The sequence below is a fragment of the Phragmites australis genome, chromosome 8, assembly GCF_958298935.1.
Source record: "Phragmites australis chromosome 8, lpPhrAust1.1, whole genome shotgun sequence".
Lineage (NCBI taxonomy): Eukaryota > Viridiplantae > Streptophyta > Magnoliopsida > Poales > Poaceae > Phragmites > Phragmites australis.
Genome location: NC_084928.1, coordinates 4938403 through 4952847, shown reverse-complemented (window position 1 = coordinate 4952847; position 14445 = coordinate 4938403). Strand labels below are relative to the sequence as shown.

At 44.0% G+C, this 14445-nt stretch overlaps 1 protein-coding gene and 2 long non-coding RNA genes across 3 annotated transcripts; all 3 read right to left on the bottom strand.

Moving 5' to 3' along the window:
• Window positions 1-29: 29 nt before the first annotated feature.
• Window positions 30-1860, bottom strand: LOC133926388 (uncharacterized). The gene is made up of 5 exons (XM_062372318.1): window positions 1370-1860; window positions 1121-1256; window positions 852-943; window positions 412-535; window positions 30-323 (listed from the first exon to the last, which is right to left on the bottom strand). Exons 1-5 carry the CDS (start codon window positions 1819-1821, stop codon window positions 228-230), a joined length of 900 nt encoding a protein of 299 aa, XP_062228302.1. The 5' UTR covers window positions 1822-1860; the 3' UTR covers window positions 30-227.
• A 418-nt stretch (window positions 1861-2278) lies between these two features.
• Window positions 2279-3163, bottom strand: LOC133925790 (uncharacterized). The gene is made up of 3 exons (XR_009911012.1): window positions 2967-3163; window positions 2745-2891; window positions 2279-2613 (listed from the first exon to the last, which is right to left on the bottom strand). It is a non-coding gene; the product is annotated as an uncharacterized LOC133925790 (long non-coding RNA).
• A 759-nt stretch (window positions 3164-3922) lies between these two features.
• On the bottom strand, window positions 3923-5912 carry LOC133925862 (uncharacterized). The gene is made up of 4 exons (XR_009911021.1): window positions 5664-5912; window positions 5289-5454; window positions 5102-5197; window positions 3923-4015 (listed from the first exon to the last, which is right to left on the bottom strand). It is a non-coding gene; the product is annotated as an uncharacterized LOC133925862 (long non-coding RNA).
• Window positions 5913-14445: the final 8533 nt, after the last annotated feature.

Below are 14445 nucleotides of genomic sequence, written 5' to 3'. Positions count from 1 at the left end.
TGGTGGACCTTAGAGCTCTTGGTTGCTAATTTGGGCTTACAAATCCTCTCTGTTCTTACACCATCTGTGCCTCCTTTGCACGGAAATTTGGCAAAAATCTTACAGATATATTTCGAGCTCAGCATGAATCAGGAAAAACTCCTGTGTTCTAAGTCTGTCTTAAAAGTCTGTATACCTTTCTTCTTCTCAATAGAGAGGTTCTAATGAGCTCATCAGCATGTTGTTCCTCATCCCAATTTCGACGATGAGCTCGGTGATCCCGCCGTTTTTCCGAAGTAGGCAGTGATTCCTTTGACTCTGTGGTGTACATAGTTCTCTTCACTCTGAAATGATCGAAGTTCAGAGAATGCTGATCTTACAATAGATGGATGCCCTCAAGAAACTGAAAGTTAGAGAAGAGCAGTAACGTACCTCGAAATATAAGGGAGGGGAAGCCAACCAGGAAAGTTCCTCTACTTGGCTCATGTCCACGGTCCGTGGCAAGAACATGATGATATTAGGAGCTATTTTCTGAGCAGCTTGGAATATGGCGTACCTACATGCAAAGACGTAAGGTTAAGACGCAAGTGTCTGTGAGCTCTTGAATGCTATGTTTTCATCCTGATGCACTAGCGATACTGAAATGTTAGCAGTTATACAAGAACAATGTAAAGGTCCAGTTTCACTTGGAACTTTCAGTTTCAGAGCAAACTTTGATAGCCATAGATATGGAATTACAGACTAACAACTGCAAACTGCTCCTCGAGATGCAGTTTTACTAAAAGGAATTGGATGTAAAGCTGAAACCTATATGAATTGGTTGTTTCCATATATTATGGCAAAGGGCAACTAAAGTTTAACAAGCGGCATACCCGTCTTTTGGCTTCAGCATATCAAGGGTGTAAACTGGAGCTTGAATGTACGATGGGCCTCCCCATGGTGGCGAAAGGAACACCAAATCTGCCTGTTGCGACAACAGCAATCAGCAAACCATTTGACGGAAGAAAAGGAATGTAGTTAGAGTCTTTGAAGTGTTAATATAGCGCCTTTCAAAATTGTAACTTCGAATAATTCAGAAGGCGCAGAAATTGTGATATTTTTCTCTCTCTGTCTCTGCGCGCTACTGAATAACGGAACATACCCGAAGGAAAGGCGCGAGGCGGAAGAAATCGCCGACGACGAACTCGATCCTGTCCTCCACGCCGTAGACCATCGCGTTGTGCGCCGCGAGCGCCACCTTGTGGGGGTCGATCTCCACGGCGACCACGTAGCAACCCCTGCAGCACGAGACGCGGAGGCGACGGAGTTAGTTACTGTATCAGGCACGAAGAAAAACGGAGGCCGGCGCCGGCGTCCGGGAGATGAAATGGCGCGGCGCGTAGTCGCGTACCTGGCGGCGAACTGGATGGAGTTGCCGCCGACGCCAGCGAATGCGTCGACGACGAGGTCTCCAGGCGCGGCGCGGGCGGCCTGCGACGCCGCGACGGCCTCCGGGGTGACGGAGTACCAGCCCTCGGCGTCCATGCGCACGCCGCGGTCGTACAGGGAGAAAAGGCTGTGGCGGTGCGCCCAGTACTTGCCCGCCACGTCCGCGGCGGCGGTGTCGGGGGTTCGCGCCTCGACGCCCAGCTCCCGCGTCTCATCCGCCGCCTCCGGGCGCTTCGGCTCCCTCCGTCTCGCGACCTCGCGGGTGGATTTGGCCGTGAGGCGGCGGCGGGCGGCTTTTAGGGCAGTGGCACCGAGGAGGCGGAGGAAGCGGTGAGGGGTCCTGTGGAGGAGCGGGACGGCGTGGGCGCGGCAGCGGCGTCTCGGGGCCGGTGGCGCGGCGCTTCTTTTCGCCATGTCTTGTTAGTTTCTTCACCGCTGGGTTGAGTGCTCGTCTGCTGAGTGCTGACACCGGCGGGAGGAAGGTCTTTAATGCGTCAAAAATGAATTTGGAAGGTTGCCACTAGGGACTTTAATTTCGTTACAATTTTTTTTAACCAACGAAAAGACAAAAAAATCGCAAAATTTCACTAATATTTTGGCCATTTTTCGTCCTATATCCTATGGTTCCTATATGTTAATAAAAGAAAATTTTAAAATTAAATATTCCATTGTCCTCCGAAATTTCCAAGATTCACAAAATTTTAGCAAAATTTTAATCGCTGTCGCCACCACTTACGCAGTTTTACTCTTCCGATACAGAGAAGTACCAGTACCAACAAGGGAACGAGAGATTCCGATAGCCGTCTCGTCTGAACCAGCTAGAGTACATCTTTGATTTCTCAATGTTTTTTTTCAAAAGAAATATCACAATGTTCTTACAACACCGGCGATAGTACATCTTTGATTTCTCAATGTTTTTTTTCCAAAAGAAATCTCACAATGTTCTTACAATACAGAGTTCATAGTTTCAAATAGTGGAGCTACAAATCCGTTGGATCAGCTCAGACGAGGAGATTCAATGCAACATACTTCAAATGTGGCGAAATTCCAGGCGTACAAGTTTATCCACATCTTACAGTTCTGGTGTGCAACTGAAGAAACGCATGTGATTCGTTCGGTGCAACGGCATCCTTCGCCGGTTCCTTCGCAGATCGGAGGCTAGAATACCCATGAGATCGACCATGGGATCTGTGTGATTGCAAGGCACTGCAGAAGATGTGTGATAAGCTCTTTAGTTTAGCATGTGCCCAAAAACCTAGAAAGGCTACGATTATGATATGAAAACAAGACGGACATCAAAACATCAACAATGCAAGAAACAGGGCACGTGAACTTACTGCAGATAAAATTGTCAGAGTTGTTGCTCCCCAAAAGGACAGATATGCAACGCTAGGAAAATACGATCACAGCAGTATGAGCTTCACAAGTACTTGGGCAACCAAGGAAGATCTGGGGATTCCTTGAGGGCAAAGGTTACATCATCACTGCCAACCAAGAAAATGAAGTATTAATCGCTTTTGCTTTGAATTGAAATTCTTAATGCAGTTCCGCAAGCTGACCTTGGATAGTTAAGCTGCAGCTTCTGCAACTTGTGCTTGCAACCTTCTTCACAGAGGATGATCTTGCTTTCACCAAGCTTGCAGCTGCGAGTGGAACATGTAGAAACTTATTGCTATAGATCACCAAATCAAGTCAAAGGAAGCATAAATAAAAGTAGCCGAATTCAGAAGTGAAGGGAACAAGTTGCAGTAGCTGGTGGGAAAGGGTTTTATCTCATCAGAAAAGGGTGAAGTGTCACAAATGAAGAAATTGTCCAAGAATAATACAGAATGTACGCAAACAATTCTCAGCTAACTAAAAACGGTAACTGCACAAAGTACAGCAAAAATTCAAGCCTAACGGGCCACCTTGAATAATTATCTACATGGCTATACTAAAGGATAAAAAAAATCCAAAGTATGGCAAAAACTCAAGCCTAACTAGACCAACTTCAACCACCTTGAATGATTATCTACATAGCTATAATAAAGCATAAAAAATCTAAGTACTCAAAAGAAGCATAGCAATAATGTGATTATCCTCATGCTCATCTAACATTTAGCACAAAAGTTGCATGATCCATTTTTAGGAATTTCACACAAAAGTTTTCACTTGCTCGAATTTTAAAACATGAGAGATGGAAGGAAGCAAGAATAATTCAATTGGAAGACTGGCTAATGTTTTCACTTCACTTTATATCAGAACATGCACTAGTCCATATATTCTCTGCTTTCAATAACATTTACTCCAAAATTATAAGGAAATGACATCTCCAGTGATACAGATTCTAAATGAAATCCCCCTGCTAAATATTCTGCATGACTCCTCTTGGAATTTGGAACAAGAACATAGCAATGCAACTACATCACCAAAGCAAAGGCAATACACATGGATAAGACGTGTACATGAACTCATGGAGCCAACCATATGTAAAAGCAATTTTAGCACAGTTTCATGTGTTGCAGAATACACATTAGATTGGATTAGAGTACGAGATTTTCAGGAGAGTGTCGTATCCAGGCAGTAGTTCTCTATTGACATGGCACCAGGAGAGAACTGTCGCTGCTAGCTACAGAATAAGAAAAATCCCATTATATTTCTTCTTCAGAGGCACCCGTGCTATTTATGGGCAATTGTAATAATTTGCAGATAGGAATGACATAAAGAAGAGCGGCATTGTTAACATCTTGCCACCATGAAACTTGCAAACCAAGCATGGAACTGCTCGTTTTCAGCCTCAAGTCACATGGAAACTCAATCAGAGATGAAGCTGTTGAGGGAAAAAATATAGCATTAAGACTGAATGACTAACAACTCGCATGATTTATACCTGCAGGCTACCACACTGATCCAGGGAAATAGGCCGTACATATTATAGTACGTGTAAACACCACCAGGAGTATAGCCAGACGGCAGTGGCTGCTTGAGATGGGAGGGACTATAGACAAGGGAGAAAGGCTTGAGAGTTGAGAGTTGAGATACGGGACAAGAGCTTCATTCTTCTTGCTTAATGAATGATACTATGCCAGCTGCTTTTATAGGCTTCACATGGCATTAACAAATCTAATCCAATCTCATCTCGAATTGATAACAAATATAATCCTATCTCTAATTGATTATATCTGTAAACAAACCAAATAACTAATGGATAGATAAGGAGGCTTATCTCTAAGCCACCAGTACAGTACTGGCACCACTGAACATAAGATCTAAAGTTTTACTACTTCGCTATGTTTGAAAGATTTTGGTTGACTGCATTCTTGCAGTGAACACAAGTAGTGTACAACATGGAAGACCAATTTGATCAATTACCTACAGGAGACTAGGAGAGTAAACAACCAAGATCACATTTGAATATTACAAGATGACAAATTACCTATTGGATTCATTATCAATATGCACAAGGGGCAGTACCGGACGCAACTGGCCCGTCAAATTAATGGCCCAAGATAAGAGGCTTCATCCCTAAGTATTAGATTTGGGTTAAGTTAGCGGCACCTGGGCACCGAGGCCTTAAGCCTCGGCCACCATGGCACAGTAGTCACTCGTACTGTCATACACCCTTCCATGCCTAGGCTCTACCGGGTAACTTTTTATTTATACCTACGATGTTAAAAACCAATATAGGAGCTAGAAACACCAAAATGCTGCTCACCTTATCAAACATTACTTCACCTAGCCCACTTCTGTACAATTCATGAACCATAGCAACCAATATAATTTTTCCGAACTTTGAGCAATTCTTCATCATCTGTAATGAGGTGAATTGAAAGTTCCAAATAATGTCAGTTTGGATGGTCAACTGACATTAATAAAGGTCAACATTGTTAGCAAGGTAATACATGTGGTTACCCTGACCGAGGAAATTTCATGCTACAGAGAAAAGACAGCAAGTCGTACAAGCTCATATAAGAGGCAACAGGCAACCACTGTCCACTTGAATATGTGGTGCCTGAAAGACTTCCTGAATAGCAGCTTTTATATCACCCATGCAAAAAACACCATCTCCTACAAGTATTGGATCAATGTTCAATGAACTATATACAACATGGAATTGAGTCTAAACAAATGGAAGGATGAAGTCATAAAACCATAGCAAAGGGTGAATCTGTACTGATAGTCAAGTTGAATATAAGCATAAAAACAAAATAATCCACAGTAAACCCTGCTTTTAGTGAAATGGTGATTCCAATACATATATGGACACTGGACAGTACCTTTATTTGCAGAAAAGGAAGTCTGTCCAGACTGTTGAGACTGTTTAAAACGGTAGTCTGTGAACTCTGCCGCCCGTCTACAAATTTCCAACGCACGCCTAGCATCACCTGACATAGCAGCTACCTGCATGTAAAGGCAATCTAATCAACTAAATGGAAGTCCAACATTACATTATAAGATGGTCTAATCTTCACAGAAGAAAAGGCACTAATTTAGACTAATTAGAGTGGGATATGAACTACCAGCCATTTATAATCTCTTGTTTGCTACAGACAATTTTTTTTTCTAGAGCCAATGATACGACCCTTTTATAATACTACTTTGACTGTTAATGCCTAAGACACCTATCATGGACTTATCACCTCGTCTTTCTTATTCTGCTAGCTTACCGCCTCTTCTAGCCGGCTTGAACCGCTCGGTACAACATTTTCCTTTCTCCATAATAGTTTACTTCCTAATTCTAATAAACTATATCTACAAGCTAGACACCCTTTAGCCGAAGCCTATTCCTGGCTGAGCTCTTCTATTGCGCTTCTTCATTGCCCCCCCCCCCCTCCAGTACAAGTCCGCAACAGTCAACATTGGACTCCTTGCTGTATAGGAATTGGTGGAAAGACCAAGAGATCATAATGTTATTGGCACAAAATGGGTTTTTCGGAATAAGCAAGATGAAGATGGAATTGTTGTAAGGAATAAAGCAATATTAGTCGCACAAGGATATACTCAAGTCAAAGGTTTGGATTTTGTTGAAACTTTTGCTCCCGTAGCTAGACTTGAGGCTATTAGAATTTTGCTTGCTTTTGCTTCATCTCATAATATCAAGTTATACCAAATGGATGTGAAAAGTGCCTTTTTAAATGGTAAAATTAGTGAACTTGTCTTTGTTGAACAACCTCCCGGTTTTGAAGATCCTAAGAAGCCTAATCATGTGCATAAATTTTTTAAAGCTCTTTATGGCCTTAAACAAGCCCCACGTGCGTGGTATGAGAGACTTAGAGATTTTCTTGTTTCAAAGGGCTTTAAAATTGGGAAAGTTGACACTACTTTATTCACTAAATCCATTGCAAGTGAATTCTTTGTATGCCAAATTTATGTTGATGACATCATTTTTGGATCTACTAACAAAGATTTTTGTGAGGAATTTGGAGATATGATGTTTAGGGAATTCGAAATGTCTATGATTGGTGAATTGAGTTTCTTTCTCGGACTTCAAATCAAACAACTCAAAGATGGGACTTTCATTAGTCAATCAAAATATTTGAAGGATTTATTGAAAAAGTTTGGTATGGAAGATGCGAAGCATATTAAAACTCATATGGCAACAAATGGTTATCTTGATCTTGATGAGGGAGGTAAACCGGTAGATTTAAAGCTTTATAGATCAATGATAGGTAGTTTGCTTTATCTTACCGCATCTAGGCCCGATATCATGTTTAGTGTATGCATGTGTGTAAGGTTTCAAGCATCCCCTAAAGAATGACATTTGATGGTCGTTAAGCGCATTTTGAGATATTTAAAATTCTCTCATAGTATAGGGCTTTGGTATCCTAAAGGTGCTAAGTTTGAGCTAATCGGATATTCGGATTCCGATTACGCGGGTTGCAAAGTTGATAGAAAGAGCACCTCCGATAGTTGCTAATTTCTTGGTAGATCGCTAGTTTCATTGCCATCCAAGAAACAAAACTCTGTAGCACTTTCTACCGCCGAAGCGGAATATGTTTCCACGGGTAGTTGTTGTGCTCAATTGCTATGGATGAGGCAAACTTTGCTAGATTATGGTATTGTTTTCAAATTAGTACCTCTTTTGTGTGATAATAAGAGTGCCCTGAAAATAGCCACAAATCCGATCCAACACTCTAGAACCAAGCATATAGATATTCGCCATCATTTTCTTTGAGATCATGTAAGCAAAGACGATGTCCTAGTAGATAGTGTTCGGATCGAAGACCAACTAGCGGATATTTTTACCAAACCCTTAGATGAGAGTCGCTTTTTCAAATTGAGAAATGAGCTTAATGTCATCGACTTCTCAAATGTTGCTTGAAACAATAGACACATGATGTTTATGCATTTACATGTTCTAGTGTCTTTTTACAATGCCTTACATGTTCTTTTTGTTCATGACTACCTCTTTTTGCTATGTAAATTTATTGCTATTTAAATTCAAGTGTACATCTTCATAAATATGCTTATGTCTTTTTGCACATGTTTTTATCACATATATCATCTTAAAAGTGCATATGTTATTTCTCTCTTCGCTCCAATGCTTAAATTCTCAAATTCAGAAAAATTGGTGTACAGCGATATAACCGCCAAATGAGTCTCGGTCTGATCGCCAGATAGAAAAACTCTCTGTATACTCACGGTCTGACTGCGCCAAGTACCGGTCTGACCACCACGGTGGGGTAAGTCCAGAACGTCCTTATCTTCTTCGGTCCCCATCTCTTTCCTCTCCAAACCGAGCCTTTTTTCTCTCTCTCTCCACAAAAAGCTCTCTCGGTGAAAAACTAAAGGAACCCTAAATCTTTCGTCCCCGGTCAATCCGAGACCATCCCCGGTCTAACCGCGGACTCCTCTCTCATGGCTTCACGGTAATCTTTCGATTCCTCTTCGTTTTTCCATGGATTTCAAAGGTTTTGGATACCTAGGGTTTGAAAGATGGGTTTCATCTATTGAGGCAAGGATTTGAGGAAAATCTTATTGGAATATGTTGCTAGCATCTATATGAAGTTATTCTCAGAGATTGGTCGATTGGAAATCAAAAGGGAGATTTGAGGAGTTAAATCATTTTTAAATCGGCCAAAGGGGGGAACTGTCGTATGCTCACAGTCAGACCGCCCCCTATGCGTCGGTCTGACCGCCAGCATACAACAGAGCCATTTTCTTTCTATTTCAACATGTATCCTTTAATTATTTTATCTAAACTTTTGTGATATCCTATATGATCAAAGGAAGTGGCTTTGGAAAGAGATTGAAAAGGATGTTGACCGGTCGGGGAAAATCAAAGAGGAGATTTGAGGACTCTGACTCGGATGATGATAATCAGGGATCGGATTGGATGCCTTCACAAGGCACCATGGGTGAGGAAGCATCTTCTTATGCTGGTAATTTTAATGAGGATGATATGATGCAAAATGCTAGCGATGAGGATGATGAATTTAATTTTCAAGCATATACTGGGCATAGAAAATCTTGGACTGCAACTACATATACTAGGGCTAGAAATGTTTACCAATATTGTTTGGATAATGATGCATCTATGCCTCAATTCTATACAATGGTGCAACAAGATGTTTTCTTTGGTCATATTGTGAACAAATCAATATTTCAGCACAAATGGATTGATTAGGCTTATGTAAGAAGTCAACCTGGCATGACTGTCTTAGCAGATATCTTTCGAGAGCTAGGTCTTTATGAATTTCTTAGTCTCAAATGTCCTTGGAATGAAGGAGTTATCAGATAATTCTATGCTACTGTTGAAATATCTCATTAGAATAGGAAGATTGAGTGGATGACTGGGACTGAAAATATGAGGCTTCTTTCATGGACTTTGCTAATGCTATAGGATTCCTTATGATTATGTTTGTGGATCTATCAATATGCATGATGAAGAATATCTGACTGAAAATGTGTGGAGTACATTCTATGAGCCACAGGGGGTTGTTCCCAAAGTTACTCTTGGGACTGTCACAGGCTTAAAGGTGCTCCCTGCTGCAATCAACAAAATTGTGAGAGCCACCTTTGCCCCTAAGAGTGGAAACAATGATGCTATTAGAGATGTCTATTGGAATATCATATATTATATTATGAATAGACGCCGAATTGATGTTATCAAGTTCATTTTGAAGGAAATTGATTATGTCACTGTGAGCATTTTGCCAAATCTTTATTTTGCTCTATATATTATGTCACTTGTGCCCATGAAGACAAACTTTCAGCAATCATCTTGTAATTGCAAGCATCCGGGATATCAGCCTTTCAAGGTAAATCCAAGTATTCTGCGTAGAGGTCTGGATGATCAGGGTGCAACTCTGGGAGGACAAGGTGATGAGCATCAGCATTATGTTCCTCCTCCAACACAGCCAGCTCCAGAGGCAGCACAGGCAATTCCACCGTAGTGGGCACCTCCAGCAGGGTAGTTTGATCCATACATGGCCTCTATTCAGCAAAGCATTCAGCAGCAGTTTGCGGCCTTTCAGGGTCAGTCACTCTATCAGCCAGTCATCAGTGCCACTCAGAATGCTATAACTCTTGCTCGAGAGGACATTGCAGCACTCAACACTTAGAACCAAGAGTTGCATGACATGTTCGACAGTGTATCTCTTGGACAGAATATTCTGCAGCAACAGTTTAACAACTTCTCCAGGCGCTTCGACACCTTCTCCGAGCATTTCTATAATGTCTATCCGAGGCCTCCTCCTCCTCCTCCTCCTCAGGATGAGTAAACCTTTTTGGTATTTGATGCCAAAGGGGGAGAAGATGTGAAGAAGTTGAAAGAAGTGTCATCTATCTCTTTATCATTATGTCTTGCATGTTGCATGTTTATTTCATTGCATAAGTACTTTGAAGAACTATGTTTATTGTAATATGTAATGAACTATGTTTATTCGTGTATCTTTATATTCATCACTATCTTCTTTTGTTCTAACCTTGATTGGATATCTTGAGTAAGAATACCTTGATGATATGTTTATATTGGATATATCTTGGTTATATTTTTCTTCCCCGGATCCAAAAAAGTAAGATAAACTCCGCTAAAAATTTCATTCAAATCTATATTTTGTGCCATTTATCCTATCTTTTTATTCATATGGGCACATATATAGGGGAGCTTACCTTACGCGAGTTTTTATTAGCACGTATTTCGTTTAAAATTCATATCTTTGAAATTCTTGCTATGAAAACTCACCTTCGAGTCTTCTTTACGCCATGTGCTAAAAGTAGGCTCAAAACCTTATTCACAACACTTCTTTGAGTTATTGTCATCAATTACAAAAAAGGGAGAGATTGAAAGCATCTAGGCCCCTAATTTGAGTTTTGGTAATTAATGACAATATGTCTTTGTGGACTAACTTGTTTGATTGAGTTATAAAAGGTTTAGTCACAAAGATGTTGCGGAGCTAGAAGAATGCGTAAGTGGAAGGCATAAAAAAGGCTAGTTCAAGGCAAAGGTATATGTTAGGGCATTTTTTGTTTTGCCGGTCGAAGGAGATTAGAGAAGAAAATGACCGGATTTATAGGATAAATACCGTACTATTAAGAGGGGTTGATGTGTGTTTACTTGAGATTTCTATAGTGCCAAATTTGCTCAAACTTACATTACATATAGAGTTAAAAGAAATTAATTAAGTTCGAGAGAAACCTCTTTTGAAAAGACTGCTTTTGGAAGTCACTAAGTGTTGGCGGTCTGACCGGGCCTCAGGCCGGTCTAACCGCTGTATAAACAAGGTAGTTCTTTTTTGGTCCCGGTCTGACCGGTGGCTTGTCACGGTCTGACCGCCCCAACTCAGAGAGTTCTGGTGCATCTGGTTTAGTGGCGGTCTGACCGCCGTATCAGTCGGTCTGACCGCCAAGTGCACATGAGTCTGACCAAAGTAGCCATGCCGGTCTAACCGTGCGCGTGCAGAAAGTTTTGGGGCTGGCGGTCTGACCGAGAGGGTTGGCAGTCTGACCGCCAGCCCATGTCCAGAAGTCAAATATGACCGTTGCTGTAGTAGTTGAACCGGGCGGTCTGACCGCTGTGTAGCCTGCGGTCTGACCGCCAGTCGCGTAGAGCTGTCAGAACTCCTGTAACGGCTAATTTATGAGGGGAAGGGTATAAATAGAGCCTTGGCTAGTCCTTTTGAGCTCTCTCTTGCACTCTAGCCATTCAATACACATACTTGGAGCTCTTGCCTTCCTCCTCTCCCTCTCTTGGTTTAGTGTTGCATCTTTGAGAGGTTTGAGAGCATCTAGTGCATAATTTAAAGAGTTTGAGCAATTAGACACTAGTGATCCTTCAAGCAAGCGTCATCGGCTTATTACTCTTAGAGGTTGCCGCCTCCTAGACGGCTTGGAGGTTGTGGCACCGTCGAGCCCTTTAAGAAGATTGTGAAGGAGCCGCGGTGGTGATTGTGAGAGGTTTGAGCACGCCTTGCCGGAGCGGCGAAGTGCATCGCTAGTGGAATCGAGGTAATAAGCAGTTCTTGTTCAATTATGGCTTAAGGTCAAGTTGCTCGATGTGAGTACTTTCTCATGAGAGAATTGGATACTTGATAGAGAAGCGGATTGAAGCTAGAACTCACCTCAACGTGGATTAGGGGTGATCGGCAAATCACCGATACCACGGAAAAAATCTCTTGTGTTATCTTTGAGCAATTTACTTTCTTGCTATTTACATTAAGCAATTTATCTTCCTTGTTTCATGTCACCCTAGGATTGTAAACCTCTACATAGCTCTTAGTTGTCCTTCATATTGTTCTAGTGTTTTTTAGTTTGTTCCGCAAGTTTTCTTGATCGCTTAGCAATTAGTTTTTAAAACCGCCTATTCACCTCCCCTTTAGTTGGTGTCCTTGATCCTACAACCGCCGTGAAGCTGAAGTAGATGTACAAGAATCACCTGCTTCCGCGCCGCCTATCTTTGGGATATCGCCCTGGTGGGAGGTCCCTACTCCCCGCCAGGGAGAGATCGTAATCTTCGCCTCGTTCTTCCTGGCGGGTCTCGTCCCCTCCTTTTCCGAGTCATTTTCAGCATCTTCCCGAGGTAGATGTCTTGCGATCGATAGTTTACGAGGTCAAGGAGGTCTTCCAGGAGATTGAACGTGAGGGCCGGCAGCCCTCACCGTCGCCTATTGCTGCCCCCTACACCCATCGACATGGTCGCGACACCAACCTGTTAGGTCGGGGAGGACACCAGTCTACTCAGGGTCAGGCGGCGATCGCGGGTAGTGGCTCTACGAGCGGTGCTGGCTAGCAGGAGGCTGACCTGTAGCGCCCCGACCAGACTCACCACAACCCGGCACCCCGCGACCAGACCTAACCAGTCCCACACCAACCAGATGCACTCTGACCAGACCGTCGTGGATCGAGCGTTTGCGCAGTGTGGGAAGAGGCCGGCGGAGGACTCGTCCACCGCGGAGGCGTCCAAACGCGCTCATGGGACCCCGAGTACGGGCGGCCCCATAGCGGGGTTGCCTTCCCCGACCAGTCGGTCCGGCGGCTTTGTGAGGAACAGACTTGTGCTTAGCTCTCCGCCGCTATAGTAAGTTTCTCTGGGTAGATATAAATACCTTGATTTTCCTTTCCTTCCTGATTCAGTAACTCTGTTGTTTGCCACAGGCCTGTGGTAGCTCCCATGGCTCCTGTCATGACTCCTCCGATGGCGCCCCCGTAGGATGTTCCAGTCCCTTCGCATGCTCTGGTTTTGTCCTTCGGAGCGTCGGCGACGGCTCCAGTCCCCATGGCGCTGGTCGAGGTGCCAGTGTCGTCCCCTGACTTGCTCTCTCTGGTCAGCCATATCCCTTCTTCTGTTCGCAGACTGATCGAGGAGAAGGAAGCGGTGGCCAGCAGGTGTGCTGAGCTGGAAAAATAGTCGGCCCAAGAAAGGGAGGCTAGGCGCTTGCTGCAGCAACAATGTTGCGAGCTCCAACGGGAGAAGGCTGCGCTTTCTGCCGAGCACTCCGTGCTTTTCGCCGAGCACTCCTAGCTCAAGGAGGACAAACGCACAACCCTCAGCATTCTCCATGACTCCTTCAAGGCGCTAGTGAATCTTCTGGGGAGCCTCGGGCTGGGAGCCACCGAGCCGAAGGACAACCACATCACCTGGGCCTGGGCCTACGCCATCATGGTCTTGGCGAAAAACTTTTCTGAGCTCCCCACTACCCTGGCGCTGAGGGGGGCAGAGGACGTGACGCAGGCGGTGAGGTCGACTATGGAGTACATTTTCCGGTGCAACTGCAGCCATGACCCAAACATCAACCTGGACCTTGTCCGGGAGGGAGCCGTGGTTATCGGACCCGAAGTTGAGGAGAGACTGCAGTGGGAGTGTCAATGAGTGGTGGACTACGTGACGTCTATCTTCCGAGTGGAAGGCACCGAGGAGTAAAAACTTTTATTGTAACTTTTGTTCTGTAATATATTTGAATGAAGCCTCTCGTCCCGCTTTTCACTATCTGATGAGTTTGTGTCGTTTGTGGTCGTAGAGTTCCTGGAGTGTCTAAACCATCTGCCCATACCGAGCCCCCATTTACGCCGACCAAACCCCAAGTTCTCGGCAGACCCCCAACTATCCCCACCGACGATCCCGCTGACCGGCGTATTTTGTAGGCGGTGGCCGAATGTGAGCTGAGGTTTGCGGTCGAGTGAGTGAGTACGCCGAGCGATCTTCAAGGTGTGTTATTCCGACCACCTGAGCCATATGCTGGTCCCAAGTTACCCATGCAGGACTCAACCATCTAACTTCTGTGTGGCTTATGACCTGTTTCTTGACCAGCCTATTGGGAGGAGCTACTCGCGGTGCGGAGGGGTCTAGAGCGGGTGACCAGGGAAAGCGTCCTGCAGAGAGAGGAATTCTACGACCGCCTTCGCCATTGTCGGGAGGATCTGTTCGCGGCCTGGAAAGACCTAGAGCAGATGACCAATGAGAGCGATGAGCGGCAAGTGACATTCTATAACCAACTTAGCTGGGCCTTTACCCCTTTGACTCATTGCTTTGGTCCGCCGGTGTTTAGGTTCGCCTGACACATGGGAACACCGTGACCGGTCACATTGAGTGGTTTTTGGCGGTCTCCGAGGAGGCTGTCG